At 34.0% G+C, this 15788-nt stretch overlaps 1 protein-coding gene across 1 annotated transcript in view; it reads left to right on the top strand.

The window, feature by feature from the left end:
• Positions 1-14487, top strand: part of LOC133530510 (protein boule) — a 65932-nt gene extending 51445 nt beyond the window's left edge. The window contains exons 3-4 of the mRNA XM_061868430.1: positions 3751-3931; positions 4976-14487. Coding sequence (XP_061724414.1) covers positions 3751-3931; positions 4976-5121 — 327 coding nt within the window. The 3' untranslated portion in view covers positions 5122-14487. The remainder of the gene's footprint in view (positions 1-3750; positions 3932-4975) is intronic.
• The last annotated feature ends 1301 nt before the right edge of the window (positions 14488-15788 follow it).

Here is a 15788-nt window from a genome sequence, read left to right as displayed (position 1 = left end):
TTAAACCTCAAAATTCACACACCATAAGATAATAGTGGACTTGACAATCGCCATTCAAACGTAGTCACAAATTCCCTTCATAGATATTGACATTATGGATGATATATTTATACAAAATTAATTGTAATTTTTTTCATTTTTTACAAGTTAGGGTGCGAAAAACAAAGTAGCACAGATGAATTTAGTCATAAAGCCTTACGGCCCGGACAAGCGGGACGGCAGCAGCGGCAGCGGCGAGCGGTGGCTATAAGTGGGAACGAAAGGTCGGATCGCTGTGCCTCGCTCCAACCTATTGTCGCCGCTCGCCGCCGCCGCCGCCGCGCGATGTCGTGGCCGTGTCGTTCGCTTAATTATACTTGAGGTACACCTATGCACTCCTACTCATCTATGTGAGGACCACCGCGGGCCGCCGAATGGGAGCCGGTTCGTAGCCACGCCGTCCCCTGCGTCTTGCCGCCCCCTCGGTGGTCCTCGCGTAGATCAGTAGGAGTCAGGGAATGCTACCGGTACTGAGTTTGTATGGTGATAACAGGGAATCCCGGGTCCCGGTACTGTATTTGTATAGAAAGCCAATGTCGGGAGCACTCCCTAGTAGGAGTGCATAGATGTGCACATCATACTAAAGCAAAAGTGATCCAGCCCTCGATTGACGAAGGCTGGATACGAAGCGGAATCTGCAACTTACGTGACTAATACCCATCCCGTCATGGACAGCCATATTCTCCAGTCATATACTCGTCCCAATTTCTCGAGTACCTACTTACATGCTCTTCTTCTTCTTCTTTCCATCCTGTTACCCCCTGCTAGGGTGTAGGGCTCGAACCAGTTTCTTCCACTGACTCCGGTCCTGGGCAGCTTGGGTAACCTCCTCCCACCCCATTCCCAATACACCCAACTCTTGCTCCACGGAACGGCGCCAAGTATATTTAGGGCGACCATGTTTCCGTTTTCCGGGTATCTTCCAGGTCAGGGCCAACTTGGATAGGTGGGTGTCAGGCTTCCTGAGGATAGGCCCAATCCAATGTCATTTGCGCGTTTGGATCTCTTTAATGCAATCTTAGAAAACCCGGACATGTGCGAGTCGGACTCGCCTACCGAGGGTTCCGTACTTGTTGTTTTAGTTTTTGTTGTTATAGCGGAAATAAAAATACATCACCTGTGAAAATTGCAACTGTCTAGGTTCATGAGATACAGTCTGGTGACAGACGGACAGACAGGAGGACGGACAGCGGAGTCTTAGTAATAGTGTCTCGTTTTGGCCTTTGGGTACGGAACCCGAAAAACTAGGCCACTGGAGGGCTTGGCCACTTTTCTGTAGTATGCGACATCTATTTCAGTACATAATTTACATGTAATAGTGTGGTTACTTAAAAAAATACGAATCAAAATATTTAATAAAATAGTTTTATTTATTCCCAAAGTTGTATTTTAAGCTTAATAAATAAGTTATCGGATGGCGACTGCCGGCCTATCCCTTCCCAGCAGTAATGTGTTAGAGGCATGAAAGTATTTACATGAACCTAAACCAGCTGACCTCAAAACAGGAATGCTAATAACGTCCGCACATAAGGGTTCACATTAATAATACCGGGCATCAAACCCGCGACCTTTTGCAAATGGCCTATGGTGTTCTCATTGCTCATCGAGAGGCAGGTAGACGACAGTTTCAAACCAGTATAACTGGGACTTTGAGATCCTTGACAATTAGAGACAATTTAACTACCAGCCTATAGACCTTAGGACTGTGAAAAGTGGCATTCATGTATATAACATTTATTCTTAAGGGTATGGCCCATGTTTATGTTATCTAAAAAAATATTATTGAAGATGATTGCTACTAAAATAAATATATATTCTCATTAAAAAAAGCATGGGTTGGAGCCACAATAATAATAATAATATTAATATATAATATTATGAGCCCATACTGTCCCACTGCTGGGCAAAGGCCTCTCTCTTATTCTTCCACGTGTCCCTATCCTCGGAAGTCTTCCACCAGTCTCTGTCGAAGGCATCAAGCGTCCCGCCATCTCCGACGAGGTCTACCGTGACGCCTTACAACCTGTGGGACCCAATACAAGCCACAATAATATGAAAACAAAAAGCAAGATTCCTAATAAAGTTGAGTAATATTTTATTTTACACATAAAAAAGTCATAAGTGCACAAAGAAGTTCCGTAAACTCATATAGTTTTCTGTATGTTTCGCTCAAAAAAATGCTACAAGATTGGAAAGGAAAACTTTCGATTCTCATACAAAAATATATTTCCGAAATTTTTAATTTCCATATTTTGTATCATTAATCAATGATATAGATCGTGTCATTCATGAAGACGCGTGCCTTGACTTGTAATATCATATTATTAAAGGTTAGATTTGACAAATCTGCGGATCATCGTGGATGACACGAACTATATATCTTTAATGTATTGAAATGTTGGCCTTTATTTTTAAAATATCCGAAATTGGAAAAGGAATTGTTCCGAAATTTCAGTTTTAGTCATAAACAAATGTCAGATTTTTAAAAAAATAATATAATAATCATAATTATTGAAAGCTGTAGTTTTTTGACATTAAGGGTCTGTTTCATAATGTCCTAGTGAAGTCCTGAAGCTTATTCAGGACTTCACTTCGTCAGGTAAGTGGCATGTAGCTTTACTTGCCATTTATCTGACGAATAAAGTCATCGTTCACGTTTCACAGTCTTCAAATAAGCTTAACTGATAGATAAAGTGCTAAGTTTGTCAATTAGCTATCCTGCTAGCTAGGCTCTTATTTGGATTGCTTTGGTGGTTAATAATAAGTTTTAGTAAGAATAAATGGCGCAGTCAGTAGTCGGTAAGATGGTTCTAGAAATTAGATTCGCCACGCTTCTCTAACAATTACAATACCCGCCTGTCATTCCTTCTGAAATAATAATGCGTGGAGTAAGCTATTTCCGAGCCGGTCGATACGGGCTGAATATTTGAGGCGTCTGGAAGGTTGGATCTGTGGGATTCTGCGAAAGATATTTGATTTTGCTCAGATTTAGGTTGAAAACTTCTTCAGCGGCGCTGTGCACTTTTTGTGATGGGAAAAAATGTTAAGCTCGCGTCAGGTGTCACGTGGCCGGCATATTGAAAATTCGTAAGATGGACACGTGACATCATGATGGCGTGCAAATTGAATGTCATCGAAGCCTGGTTACTTTTGAAAAATTGTATCTCATTCATGTGTGATATTTTCTTCATAATCAAAGTGCTGTCATAACGGTTAAAGAGGTTTAATCTTTGTTAATTGTGTAGTATTGTATCTTTGTTTTGTTGGGTGTCCATGATTGTAGATACTCAAAATTTTTCCTTACCAAAAAGTTAAATAACAGAAAAGAAGCGTGATTGTTTTACTTAATATGAAAACGAATAAAAGAACGATTCATTAACATTTACTGATTGTGTAGGCTGTAGTCCTGCTCACTTCTCACGAATTACTCTGTTTATGTTATATATTAGCACTAAAATTCGCAGACCCTAAGGGCCTGTTTCACAATGTCCAAGTAAAGTCCTAAATTAAAGTCCTATTTATTTAGTATTAGTTTTTATTTAGTTTTATTTCTTCTTGTTAGTCATGACGAAACCTAGTCGCCGTTAAAACATTCGTTAAATTTATTATATGGGGAATTCCATAGTTTAGTACTGAGAGTACTGAGTGAAGTTGATCAATCGGTCAATGGTAGGTAATGAAGGTCCTAAGTATCTTATTTAAAATTTCCAGATGAGCCAACTGCCAGTCCTAGGTTCCGAAGCGGCGCCGCTCCCCGCCCCCCTCTGCTACCAGCTACTGTGCGCGCCCCCTCTGGCGCCATTACCTGCGTGCGCGCCTTGTGAGCTGCCCCCTCCACCATACGCCATGTATCCACTGCCGTTTGACAGTACATACATCATTGATAGACAAGGTAATTTGCTTACTCTATCTACTATCTCTCTTTCTAAACTTTTTTCTTCGAATATCTATTCATTCTTATCTTTCTGAATCTAGTCCAAAAAGTTTTCTTCCACAAAGCCAGAGAACCATTTTGTAGAAACAGCGTGGTCTTTGTTGGACCAATCAATTATTTATTCGTCGTGGAGGAAATATCCGTATTTTCTAAAGAAAATGTGTAGATTTTGTTGATTATATTTCTTCCAAATTTTAAAATTGATATGCAGAGAAAAAGGTGAGATAAGGTGTTGGTGTTCATACGAGTACATGGATGAATATGATATTGCGCTCCTCTTTATTTGAAATAAATTGATAGGCCATAAAATTTACTAATTTTGCTTTCTTTCATCAACTTTTGACTTGACACATTCTTTCAAGAAACGATAGTCTTTGAGACAGTTATGCGGAAGAGTTCTTTTATTGACATATAATAATTATAAGTATTACAAAACACGAATAAAAACTTAAATAGCAATAAATACAACCACCTACTTAAAAATTTAATTAATATTTAATAAAACAAAATTAAATTAAAGCTAGCAGACAAGTAAAAATGTATAAAAAAAAACTATAGGTATCCTTAAAATCGGTAATTTAAAAAAAAGAGCACCCCGTCTAAAAGCTACGCCAGCGGTATTGATCCCATAACGCTGGCTGCATTACCGCTCTGTATTGACAGCGATATACACTGGAAGAGGTAAGAACCAGCACCTTGGTCTCGTGAAACGTCAACCAGCTGTGCCAACAGGGCCTTCATGAAGGCTTTCATGTCCGCCGACCAAGGTCCCATTGTCTACACTGCAAACACTTCAACTCAGTCTTGCGGTAAATATGAATATTTGCGGCGCTTGAGTAGTTGGGCCTGGTCGGCAGCAGCGCCAGCCTAAATTAATAGGAGGAATTTGACATTGAAAAAATAAATACGTGCGCCTATTTAGATTAAACTAATATATTGAATCCACCTTGAATCCTCAGCAGCAAATAAAATATTCTAAAATATATTTTTAAATTATTTCAGCAACCCCAGCGCTCTACGCCCCACCAACGCAATACGCTCTAGTACCAGCGCCATACTCCACCTGCTGCGAGCCCACATGCTGCGCCCCCCTCGACAAGCAGCCCCGCGTCCCGCCACCCCCTCTCCACCCAGCGTATATCTACTGAACTATTCGTTGAGGGGTTTGCGATGAAGATTAAATCCTATTTAGAATTTTGTCCATTTGCAATGTGAAGTCGAAGACTAGATGCTGCTTTCAAGGTTTATTCTGGATTCCTTAGTGTGTGATTCCGTTGTCATATGTTCTGTAATATCTATGAACGGTTCATTCCAGCTAAAATTAACTTGTCGGTAGAAATGGACCATCTGCAACATCATCTGGAATAACATACCTCCACCTATAAGGAACACACCATCAATTAGTTCATTTAAATGTAAATTTAAAAAACATATTTTAAACATACAATTGTTATAAATATTGGGTATACTCCTGTGCCATCACTATGCCATGTACTAGAACGAACGCCTACCCTATAATTTATTTCGCCTTGAATAACGACTAACTGACTGTTTAGGTACCGTAATTTAAATAATTTATTTGTTATTGTAGTATTTAATTGAATAACGATTATAGCCTTATGATATTTACTTGAAACTTTTGTATTTAAATATATAAAATTTTGTACTTTAGCGTGTTGCGCTCTTTCGGAAAAGTTTCCACGGAAGACCAGCGTCGAGATCCTTAGGTGGTATCTTGACATTAAGCTGAGTGGAGATCTTTTCAGTGACGCTTAATAATAAATTGGTTCTGTCGTCTCATAAATTACCTAAACTTAAGCGTTTTCTGAATAAATTTCTTCTATTCTATTCTATTCAATACGTAGGTGTAGGTACCTAAAGGATAACAACAGAAGGTGTTAATAAAAATTAAATACAGGAATGGGCAAATATATTTTTTTGTAAATTGTTGACATGTTTATAATACACCACATTTGACGATTTGTAAACGAGAGAGTTCAAGCGAGCAATATGGAATATTAGGATAGTATTGCTGCTAGAAAATTGTATACCGATGTGTTAGGGGAACCACGACACAAAAATTTTACTGTCACACATTATAGAAGTTTTATACGCCATGAATATTATTGTTTAATTTTCTTTGTAAAGCAGCATCTAGTATATCAGCCCCGTTGCAATAATCCCTCATTTCAAGTTATTTTGTGATTTTCCCACCGGACTCAAAGCTAAATTCAAATCAGTTTTTATTTTGAAACGTTCATTTACTCAAGTCTTCCAATCATCACCATGCTCAAGGCTACTGTCTCTTACATTATTTTCTTTCCTTAAGAATATGCGATGGATTTCATTGTTGACAATGAAAAGTTAGGAACGTTTAAGTGATGCAAGAAGTGTTCAATTAGACTTTTGTCTAATCAGGTGTGTTGTTTTTGACGATTTTGTCTTAGGGCGTCTATCTCTTACATTGGTAACGATGTAGTTAGCCTCAGTTAGGATGTAAGAGTGAACAGGTTTCACGTGCTATCATTATTATTATACGTCTATAGATGCATCAAATCGTATGCTTTAGTTCATTGATAAGTAAAAGATTTAGGTACAAATAGTGAAAATATAATCACATCACCACAATAACATACTTATATCCTTTTAACATTAATGCTCCGATGTGTTTTACCTACATCATAATTGTTATTATGTTAAATAGTTTATTTATTTAAGTTAAATAATTTATGATGATGTAGGTACTTGTTAACAGAACATGGTCTACTATTTTAAATAAGTAAGAGTAATTCTTCAAATCTGTCTTGGTGTTGTGGCTTACATGTTGCTATTGTAATTTATTTATAAAGAAAGTATACAATAAAAATAGTCCTTGTAATAATTTGTTCAATGGATCTTTTGAAAGTGGTTTGAAACATCTATAGAAATATTCATAAGCGTAAGAATGTGCGTGGCAAGCACAACGAATTAAAGCACAAAGATAAGTTGCTAGTATAGAAGACATTACCTCTAAAAGACAGATTTGTTACTGCTTGTTATCCTTTTAAAGGAGTTTTGTTTACCCTAGTATAAGATTGTTTTCGGATTCCCATACCTAGAACAGAGAGAAATATTTTTTAAATATTTAGTTTTTAATGTTACTGTTGAAACAAGTCTGGGGTCCAAAATGTGATAAGGGACTATCGATTTTAGATCACCAACTAATACCAACAAGAATTTATAAATTGACAAATTTAAAACAATTATGACACACGTGGTGATTCTAAAGCCAATAATCCTTTACCCAATGTTTTAATTGTGTTGGAAAATTTTAGGCATATTATTGATAATAATCCTGCAATAACTAATGATAATGTTATAGGCGAAATGTCTGCTACACATTTTGATAAAAAAACAAGTTGATAATAATGTAGAAAAGGGGCAATGTTCTCTGGTACTGAGAATTCATAGCACGGTGATGTTTTTCACAAGCTTGCAAGCATGCTAGCAGTCGATTTGGATCATCGTGTTAACGATTCAATAGACCATTTTTTAATTGTTAAGTTTAAACCTTTTAAAAGACAATCAATAAAGCATGAAGAATGTGATAATGGGATCTTTGTAGCCATAGTTGTGTTTCTTATAGATTTATAGAATATCCAATTTACTAAAACCTAAAATTTATTTGTTGCAAGGATAATAGGACCAAGTATCCGAACTTTCATATTGCTTTTGAATGGGAATAATAATAAAAAAATCTATACGTAACGTTGTACGTGAATGTTAATCATTTGGATGTTGTATTTTCTCACTATTTAACAGCTGACGTCATTTGACATCTTTGGTAACATATTTGGTGACATAAGGTATATATATCTCAAACACAGATTATGAAATTGTTAAGAATATTACAGCTCAATGACGAAAAATCTAAATACTCTAAAAAAACCAAGAAATAGAGAATCAACATGATCCAGAAGAATATAAAGTGATATAATTAAAACACGTATTTTGAACAAGATTCTTAAAAATAATTAAAGAACGATATACACTAGTTTTGAGACATGATAGCAACAAAAGCTAATATGTAAGTATTAGAACAGTTTGGTGTGTTCACCAAAGTATGTCAAATGACCAGCCTTAGTTGTAAGGCTTTATCTCAATTACTATATTATGATACCTCGACATCATATACGACTAGTGTAACCAAAAATGCTGTCAATTTATCATCTTTTTACGAACTACTACTGTTAGTTATAAGTTTAGAATAATCGCAAAGCTTCACTGCTCAAAGCGTACTTTTTGACTCGGCTTGTGAATTATGTTCCTTTAAATTTACTTTATCAAGTCTTTTATTAATTTCACCAACATCATGTGTCAAACACAATTCGGGGTGTTTTTATTATTTTCCATCTTTGAGTTGTTGTTTGGCACAAAGGTGATGATGATTTACAGTCGTTTACTCAAGTACAAGAATTTTTAAATCTATCATAGTATATTTAAATATCTCTATCACTATCAATGCTTGTACCAACCTTACGTGGCCTAGTGTCTTTACTGCCTAACATATCGAAAGTAATAAATCAGTATGCTATAGTTATTTATTTTATATGACTTGTATATAATCTCTCGCTAGATCGTATAGGTGTGAAATTAAACGATGTAATTTAGACAATATTAATGTAATCGAATAGGCTATTTAATATACTTAAGTATATTTTGTGAGTGTAAGTCATGTCTTAAGTAAATTGGCTTGAAATGTTGTGATTTTAAGATCCAATTCACTAACTTTTAACTCTAGTTAATATAAATTTAGGTGTCATGTTGATTTGTATTATATTTGTAGTGATATATGATCTAGATTTCAGTGTAGGTGTATTTGTATGTAGCGTGCGATAGCTTGCCTCAGGTAGCGGATGCTATCAATTACTTCACAAACCATTTTATATAAACCTTCCGTCCTGAATTCTATTCGTTGATTATCAGTTGTATTTACCAAAAATATATAAAAACTTAAACTAATTTATTTATTTATCTTGATCCTTACACTTTATTTCATATGTATTTGGTTAGGTTTATTTTAATTGTTACCTACCATAATATTATCTTGAAATATCTTAACAACGAAATGTTTTATAATAACTTTACTCTCACCAACTTCAACAGCTATTTTTTCATGACTTCTAGGATGTTTGCTACAACTGTACGAAGTTTTGTTTTAAAATTGTTAAGCTCTCGAGCAAATCCGTCTCCTTCATAGTTGTAAAGTACAGGGACGATGACAATACAGTTGCGATTGGTGTGCTTGTGTTGTATCTCAGGATGTCAGGATGAATACATTTCACGTTTGTTAAATTTTTATAAAACAACTTTAACCTACACTAATAATCAAATATTTTCCTAGTATTTGTTTACTCAAGATAAAAACTCTTCTTTATTTATCGTTCTGTTTATTTATTTTTCTTCTTAAGTTAGATTGTTTATAACACGAATATAAAAGTAAAATACAATTATTATGTTATTATAAGCTATATAAGCTTCCTAAAATTCTATTATGAATAAAGTTTTATTTGATTTTCCCGCTAAAATCACTACGCGATTGCAAAATTATGATAAAGATTTGACTGACTTGTATTTGAAAGGAAATCTTCAATTTCCCCCTTGTTGATCATCTGTGTTGTCGTGAAGTAGGTCCTTGATGACAGAATAGAATATAATTATAATCTAGAAGTTAACTTTGCTGCTGTAAGAATGAATGATACCAGTGTATATCTAGTTTTGATTCGCACATTCATAGACTAGGATATATCTTCGTCTAAGGAAAAAGTCCAAAAAATCCTCAATTTTGGAATTTTGTTTACATGTTCTTTGCCAATTGTTGGATAGTATATGTTATTCATTTTATGTGAGATTATGATTTTAATATTAAACCAACAAATCTAAATGTAACTAGCAGTCGGGTTTCTAACAGGAATATAACTTTGTGGAATTTACCCTTTAGACTTTTACATTTTACTCATTTGTATAAAATCAACATTTCGATTTGTAATTAAGGTTGAATTTGAGCACTTATCTCTACTTCACGCGAATTTTCCTTGAGTAGGCAAATTTATTATGTTTATTGCTTGCTTAATTAGTAACCCGCAAAATCATCATTAGGAATTGTAAAAATGTTACCCGAATTTTAAATATTCGCAATCATAATCTCACTGCATCTCAAACACATTTTGGAAACCTTTACAAGTGAATAGGTATGTAGACCGATAATTGTTTTTGATCATCATACCTTTAGATGTACTGTTTAAAATAAGTGTTTATGTTGGATTCTATAAATAATGAACAGCCAGGTTTCGAACATCTTAGACTTTTTGGAAAATGAATTTAAATTTATTATTACATTTTTTGTTTAGTCGAGCGAAAAAACATACACCATGTTGCTATAATTTTCTCCGATACGAAAAATAAATAAATGACAAATAATTATATACTTCTGTAGGGCTAAGATGGTCGGCTCTTTATCATTTATTACCATGCCTGTCACGTTCTAACAAGTATGTAAGTGCAAAAGTGACGGACATAGTGACAAGCGATAAAAATGGAACCATGCTGCCATTGCAGTTGTCTATTTCTTTAATTTATATTGGTTTAATTTTCCAATAATATAATTTGGTGTATTGCTGTTTATATTTTAATTTAGGTAAAAAAAAATTAAAACACCGAGTAATGTCAAATTAAAAAAAAAAATAGGAAATTTATTACTGGTAGTATCGGAAAACCTGACGTGTCACACGGAAAGCGGTCGGGAGCGGGAGCCGGCTGATGTCCGCGGCGAGCATTGGAGCCGTCCGGCGACTTTTTTGCACGCGAGGGACATATACTCATTTTGTGCTGATAACTTTAAATCCTGAACAAAACTAGCAGCAACTAGTTAGCGTAGCGTCACCAATGTCAAATACTCTTGTCACAAAGTTTACCGCTACCACCAGTTTTGACGTTGTTATTACTTTTTATAGATCTCTCTTGCACTAATATGCGAGTACGAGCGAGATGCATAGAAATTAAGTTACGTAGACGTGAGCGAATATATCAATGTCAAAACTGGTGGTAGCGTTACAGACCACTAGTAAAAAAAAAGTTATTGAAAGCGTCATAGTGCATGTATGAATGCATAGTAGTATTCGTAGAAATTCGTTAAAACCGGTCTAATTTTGTTAGACAAATTTGTTAGTCTTCCACAAATATTGAAATGACAAATTAAAGTATTTTGACGTGCTGAGTTGGTAATGGACTATACATTTTCGGATATACCGTATATATATTTTTTCTTGTTTTTTTTGTAGGATCTAATAATAGTCGTATAACATTGTTATTTAGATAAAATAACGACATATGAAAAGTAGTTGATCGTAAAATTTAATTTGATATATTAAAATTGTTTTTTTTTTGGCAACAGAAGAATAATATATTTACCTTAAAAAATAAAATAAAAGGAATTATATATATTAAGCACAACAAATTTCATTAATCATTCCGTATGGAACATATCTCTAATAATTTAAATAATAATTAGTGCTAAAACTGGGTGCACCACATTACCAACTCAACGCAATATATGCCGTTAATTTGTTCCGTTTTAATAGTTTGTGCTAAATTATATTCATTTGTTACACATTAAACTAACATATAGTTACTGATGTGATTATTTTCAGTGTGATAGTTATAAAATTATAGCAATACATAATTTAATTGTTGACTACTTGTAAGATCCATCCGTACGCAAAGCTTCAGACTATTAGTTACTAATATATTAACAAACAACACACCAGTGTTAGCCGAAGGTTAATTAGAATTGGCCATTAACCATTACAAATTGAACCGTAAACTTTAACAGATGTTCAGAGTTTACGGTTCAATTTGAAATGGTTATTGGTCAATTGTAATTAACGTTTGACATACAACATACTACCAATCCTTTTATCATTGTAGTTTCTACGTAATTTATTAGTACTATATGAGATTAAATACGTGATTATAAATGATAAAGTAAGATAACCACCCGTGAATTTATTATTTATGAAATCAACTACTTTTGCGTATCCATAATTTACCTTTACACAAATTTAATAATGATCGATTGTAGCAACGATTCAATTTAATTCGTAATAAATTGAAATTAAAAAAACGACAAATAATGAAAACATTTTTTAAAGTTGCTCAAACATCGATATTTTTTTAACGTTACAAAAAATATCAAAATATACCGAATTATAATGAAATACTCTTTTTATTAAAAATAAAACATCACATTTTTCACGATACTACATTATATTACGAGTACTTACACACAAAATCACGTGGCACGAATATATGCGGGGATAACAAACAAAAATAAAAATAAAATGTGTACTTGGTTTTTAGAACAAAAAACTACATTTGATAAACCATCGCTGTTTCGCTACGCACGTAAAATTAATAAGACATTAGTAATAAGACACGTATAACTAGGAATAAGATGTAAATGGCAAGAAAGAAAAGTATTTTTGTCTTATATATAGGCAGAACGTATAGGAATGTAACTCACACCATTGTATCATCGAATGTTCTTGTTGATTGTTATATTATAATTATAATTATTGTCTAGTTATTAATGTATGTGATATTGTTATTGGAATAATAGATATTTTAAATGCTAATTATTATTATAAACCTATTATCCTTCTTGTTGACTTTTGTGTGTTATAGCTTAAGTCTCTTAAGTATTTAATGTAAGAAATTAATATAATAATATGGATGGATATCGAATAGTTATTTAAAAGTCTCTGCGTATATGAAATATATTTAAAGCTTTAGGTATTTTTGTTCCCTTAAGTATATAATTTACCGTTTCACAGGAGCTAGATGCATACATTATTATCGGAGTAAATTTTTTGTCATTTTGGAAATTTTAAATTGATCACGTATTTTCGTATTATATCTGCAAACTGCGATAATTATTTAAAAAAGTAAAAACTGCCACTTCTTTTAGGTATTTTATTAGATAATATAATATGTATATCTAGGGTCATATAAGCATATACCTGTCATGCCTTTAATATTCTCTCAATAGACAATACGCTGATATAGTATACAAATTATATTTATATTAGTTATTTATTCCAGTCAGATATATAAATTAATTATAAGTACAAAAAAAAATGTCTTCTTAAATGGTGTCATTAAAATTAATAAAAGTAAAAATGTCACAATGAGACACCAATATATTACGCCACACCTGTCATATATGTCTTGTCTTGTCTAATATTTCTTCCTATTAGTGAAAATTAGACGCTATTAAAAGTAAATCAAAATATGTATTTGCTTCATTTTATGTTTGAAATAAAATATATTGTTTAGTTTAGTATTTTTTACATAATATGATATTGTTTTTATTGATAAACATACATAAGTTCACGTGAGATAAGAGAAAAATATTTTTCACCACACCAATTGATTGTTCAAAAACTAATGAGAATGTTGCATTTTATCCACATGTGGGGCAAAGTAATCAGATGTACACATTAAGTTTTTGTCTTATGTTAGCTGGTATAATTGACTTTTAAATGATGATTTTAAATGTTATTTTTTTATCATGTTCATTTGGATTTGTTTTTTTTGGAATTTCATAGAGAGTATTTTTCTCGCGTTGGTGTGGTGAAAATTTTTGTGTTTCACTCGGAGGCAAAGTTTGTTTAACTTGTGCCTCGTAACGCTTAAGATTCCACTTCTCGAACCACTCGCTACGCTAGTGTTTCAATTTTGGAATATTTCGCTTGCTCGGGTATCATTATTAGCACAAGCGGTTAAACAAAAAATTTGCCCCCTTGTAACAAATAACTATACTTTATTTAGCTCGGGGCAAAAGGAACAGTATTAAGATTCCTTACAAGTGTTTCTCTTGTCCCAATATTTCCTTATCCCATCCAACCTGAGTTATTTTTAATCATATTGTTACTTAGGACGTGCGCTAGCTGGCGCGGTTGAACGGAGCGAGAGAGCGGCAGCCAGAGTCCCTTGTGTAAATTTATTCGATTTCGTGACGTGACGTACGCGTTTGCGTTAAGCCTCACTGGTGCGTTGCGTTGCGTTGCGTCGTCGCAACGCATTTAATGTGACATGGCATAAAAAAATATGTGCAAAACGACGTAGAGTCGACGCTGCGAGGACGCCTGCGACGAAAACACGCAACGCAACGCACCAGTGTGGCATACACTAAAGTAAAATAGTATGAGTAACGCTAACTGGCGCGGACGCGTGCGATGGATTTTACCTACTAAGGCACCCGCGTGCGGGCGCCCGCTCCGTGCACCCGCTCCAATTAGCGGACGCCCATCTTTATTTGTTTTTCCGCGAGTGTCGTACCGACTCGTCCATATCACTGTAAATGTGAAACAAATTTGCAAAGTAGTAGTGTTAAGTACAATAATTACTACAATGAAGCAATAACGAATAATATTAGATTTAAGTCACATATAATAATTAAACTTAATTAATGGGTAGTTATGTTGTTTTCTTTATTCTCAATCCCAACGAAACTATAGCCTCTTCAGAGGGAAGTATTCTTCGTGTTTCTCCATAAAAAAAGAGAAAACGTTTTTCCACGTTTAATTTTCCATTCTCCATGTTATTTAGTTTGTTATTGACACAATGAAAAAGCGGCCAAGTGCGAGTCGGACTCGCCCATGAAGGGTTCCGTACCATTTCTGACGTATTAAAAAAAACTACTTACTAGACTTTACCACTTTGGAAGTGTCTCTCGCGCAAACTATTCAGTTTAGAAAAAAATGATATTATATAGAAACCTCAATATCATTTTTAAAGACCTATCCATAACCCACACGGGTTTGATGAAAAAAAAATTTTTGAGTTTCAGTTCTAAGTATGGGGAATCCCTAAAATTTATTGTTATTTTTCTATTTTTGTGTGAAAATCTTAATGTGGTTCATAGAATACATCTACTTACCAAATTTGAACACTATAGTTCTTATAGTTTCGGAAAAACTAAAAACTAGGTTTATAGGATTTCCTTTTTTTGTTCAAAATTTGTAATACATTTTTTTTATAAAAATAAACAAAACCTATTAACCTGCAATATATTATGCTGAAGCGAACGACATCAAAATAAAAGTAATTTGTTTAGTAAGATTTAGTTAGCGAAAAATGTTTTCTCCCGAAATGGAATTTCATAGAAAAAGTACCGTCATTTCGCTAGGCTCGCAAAGTCTCTTAAGAAAAAATATACAAGAAAAAATTCTAACGTTTGTCAGTGAAATTTATTTATAGGTAATAAAGTTGAAACGCATATATAGCAGAAAACGATATATACAATAATATATAATACATAGAAAACTTCCAAGACTCAGGAATAAATAAATGCCCTTACCGGGATTTGAACCCAGAACCATCGGCTTCATAGGCAGGGTCACTACCCACTAGGCCAGAACGGCCGGATTTTGACATTAGACATAATTTAAATTTTATTGAATTCAATAAGTACCTACTTATTAAGTACTATTTATTAAGGTAGGACCGCGAGCCTTAGGAGGTATACAAAAGGATAATTCCGCGTTAAGATAACGCGAAGTATCGTTTTAAGGTTCCTTTCCCAAAAGTACCAAAGGAACCCTTATGGTGCGACTCTGTCCGTCCGTCTGTCACAATGCTAAATATCTCGAGAACTACTTAAGCTATCGATTTGAAATTCGACGTAGTTCTGAACAGCCCTAACTCGGACGCAACGAAGAAGTTATTTTTAATTTTTATAAATTACCTATGGAAATTAGCAACATGAAGAGGGAGC

The sequence above is a fragment of the Cydia pomonella genome, chromosome 23 (assembly GCF_033807575.1).
Source record: "Cydia pomonella isolate Wapato2018A chromosome 23, ilCydPomo1, whole genome shotgun sequence".
Taxonomy (NCBI): Eukaryota; Metazoa; Arthropoda; class Insecta; order Lepidoptera; family Tortricidae; genus Cydia; species Cydia pomonella.
This window is presented reverse-complemented; position numbering and strand designations above follow the sequence as displayed.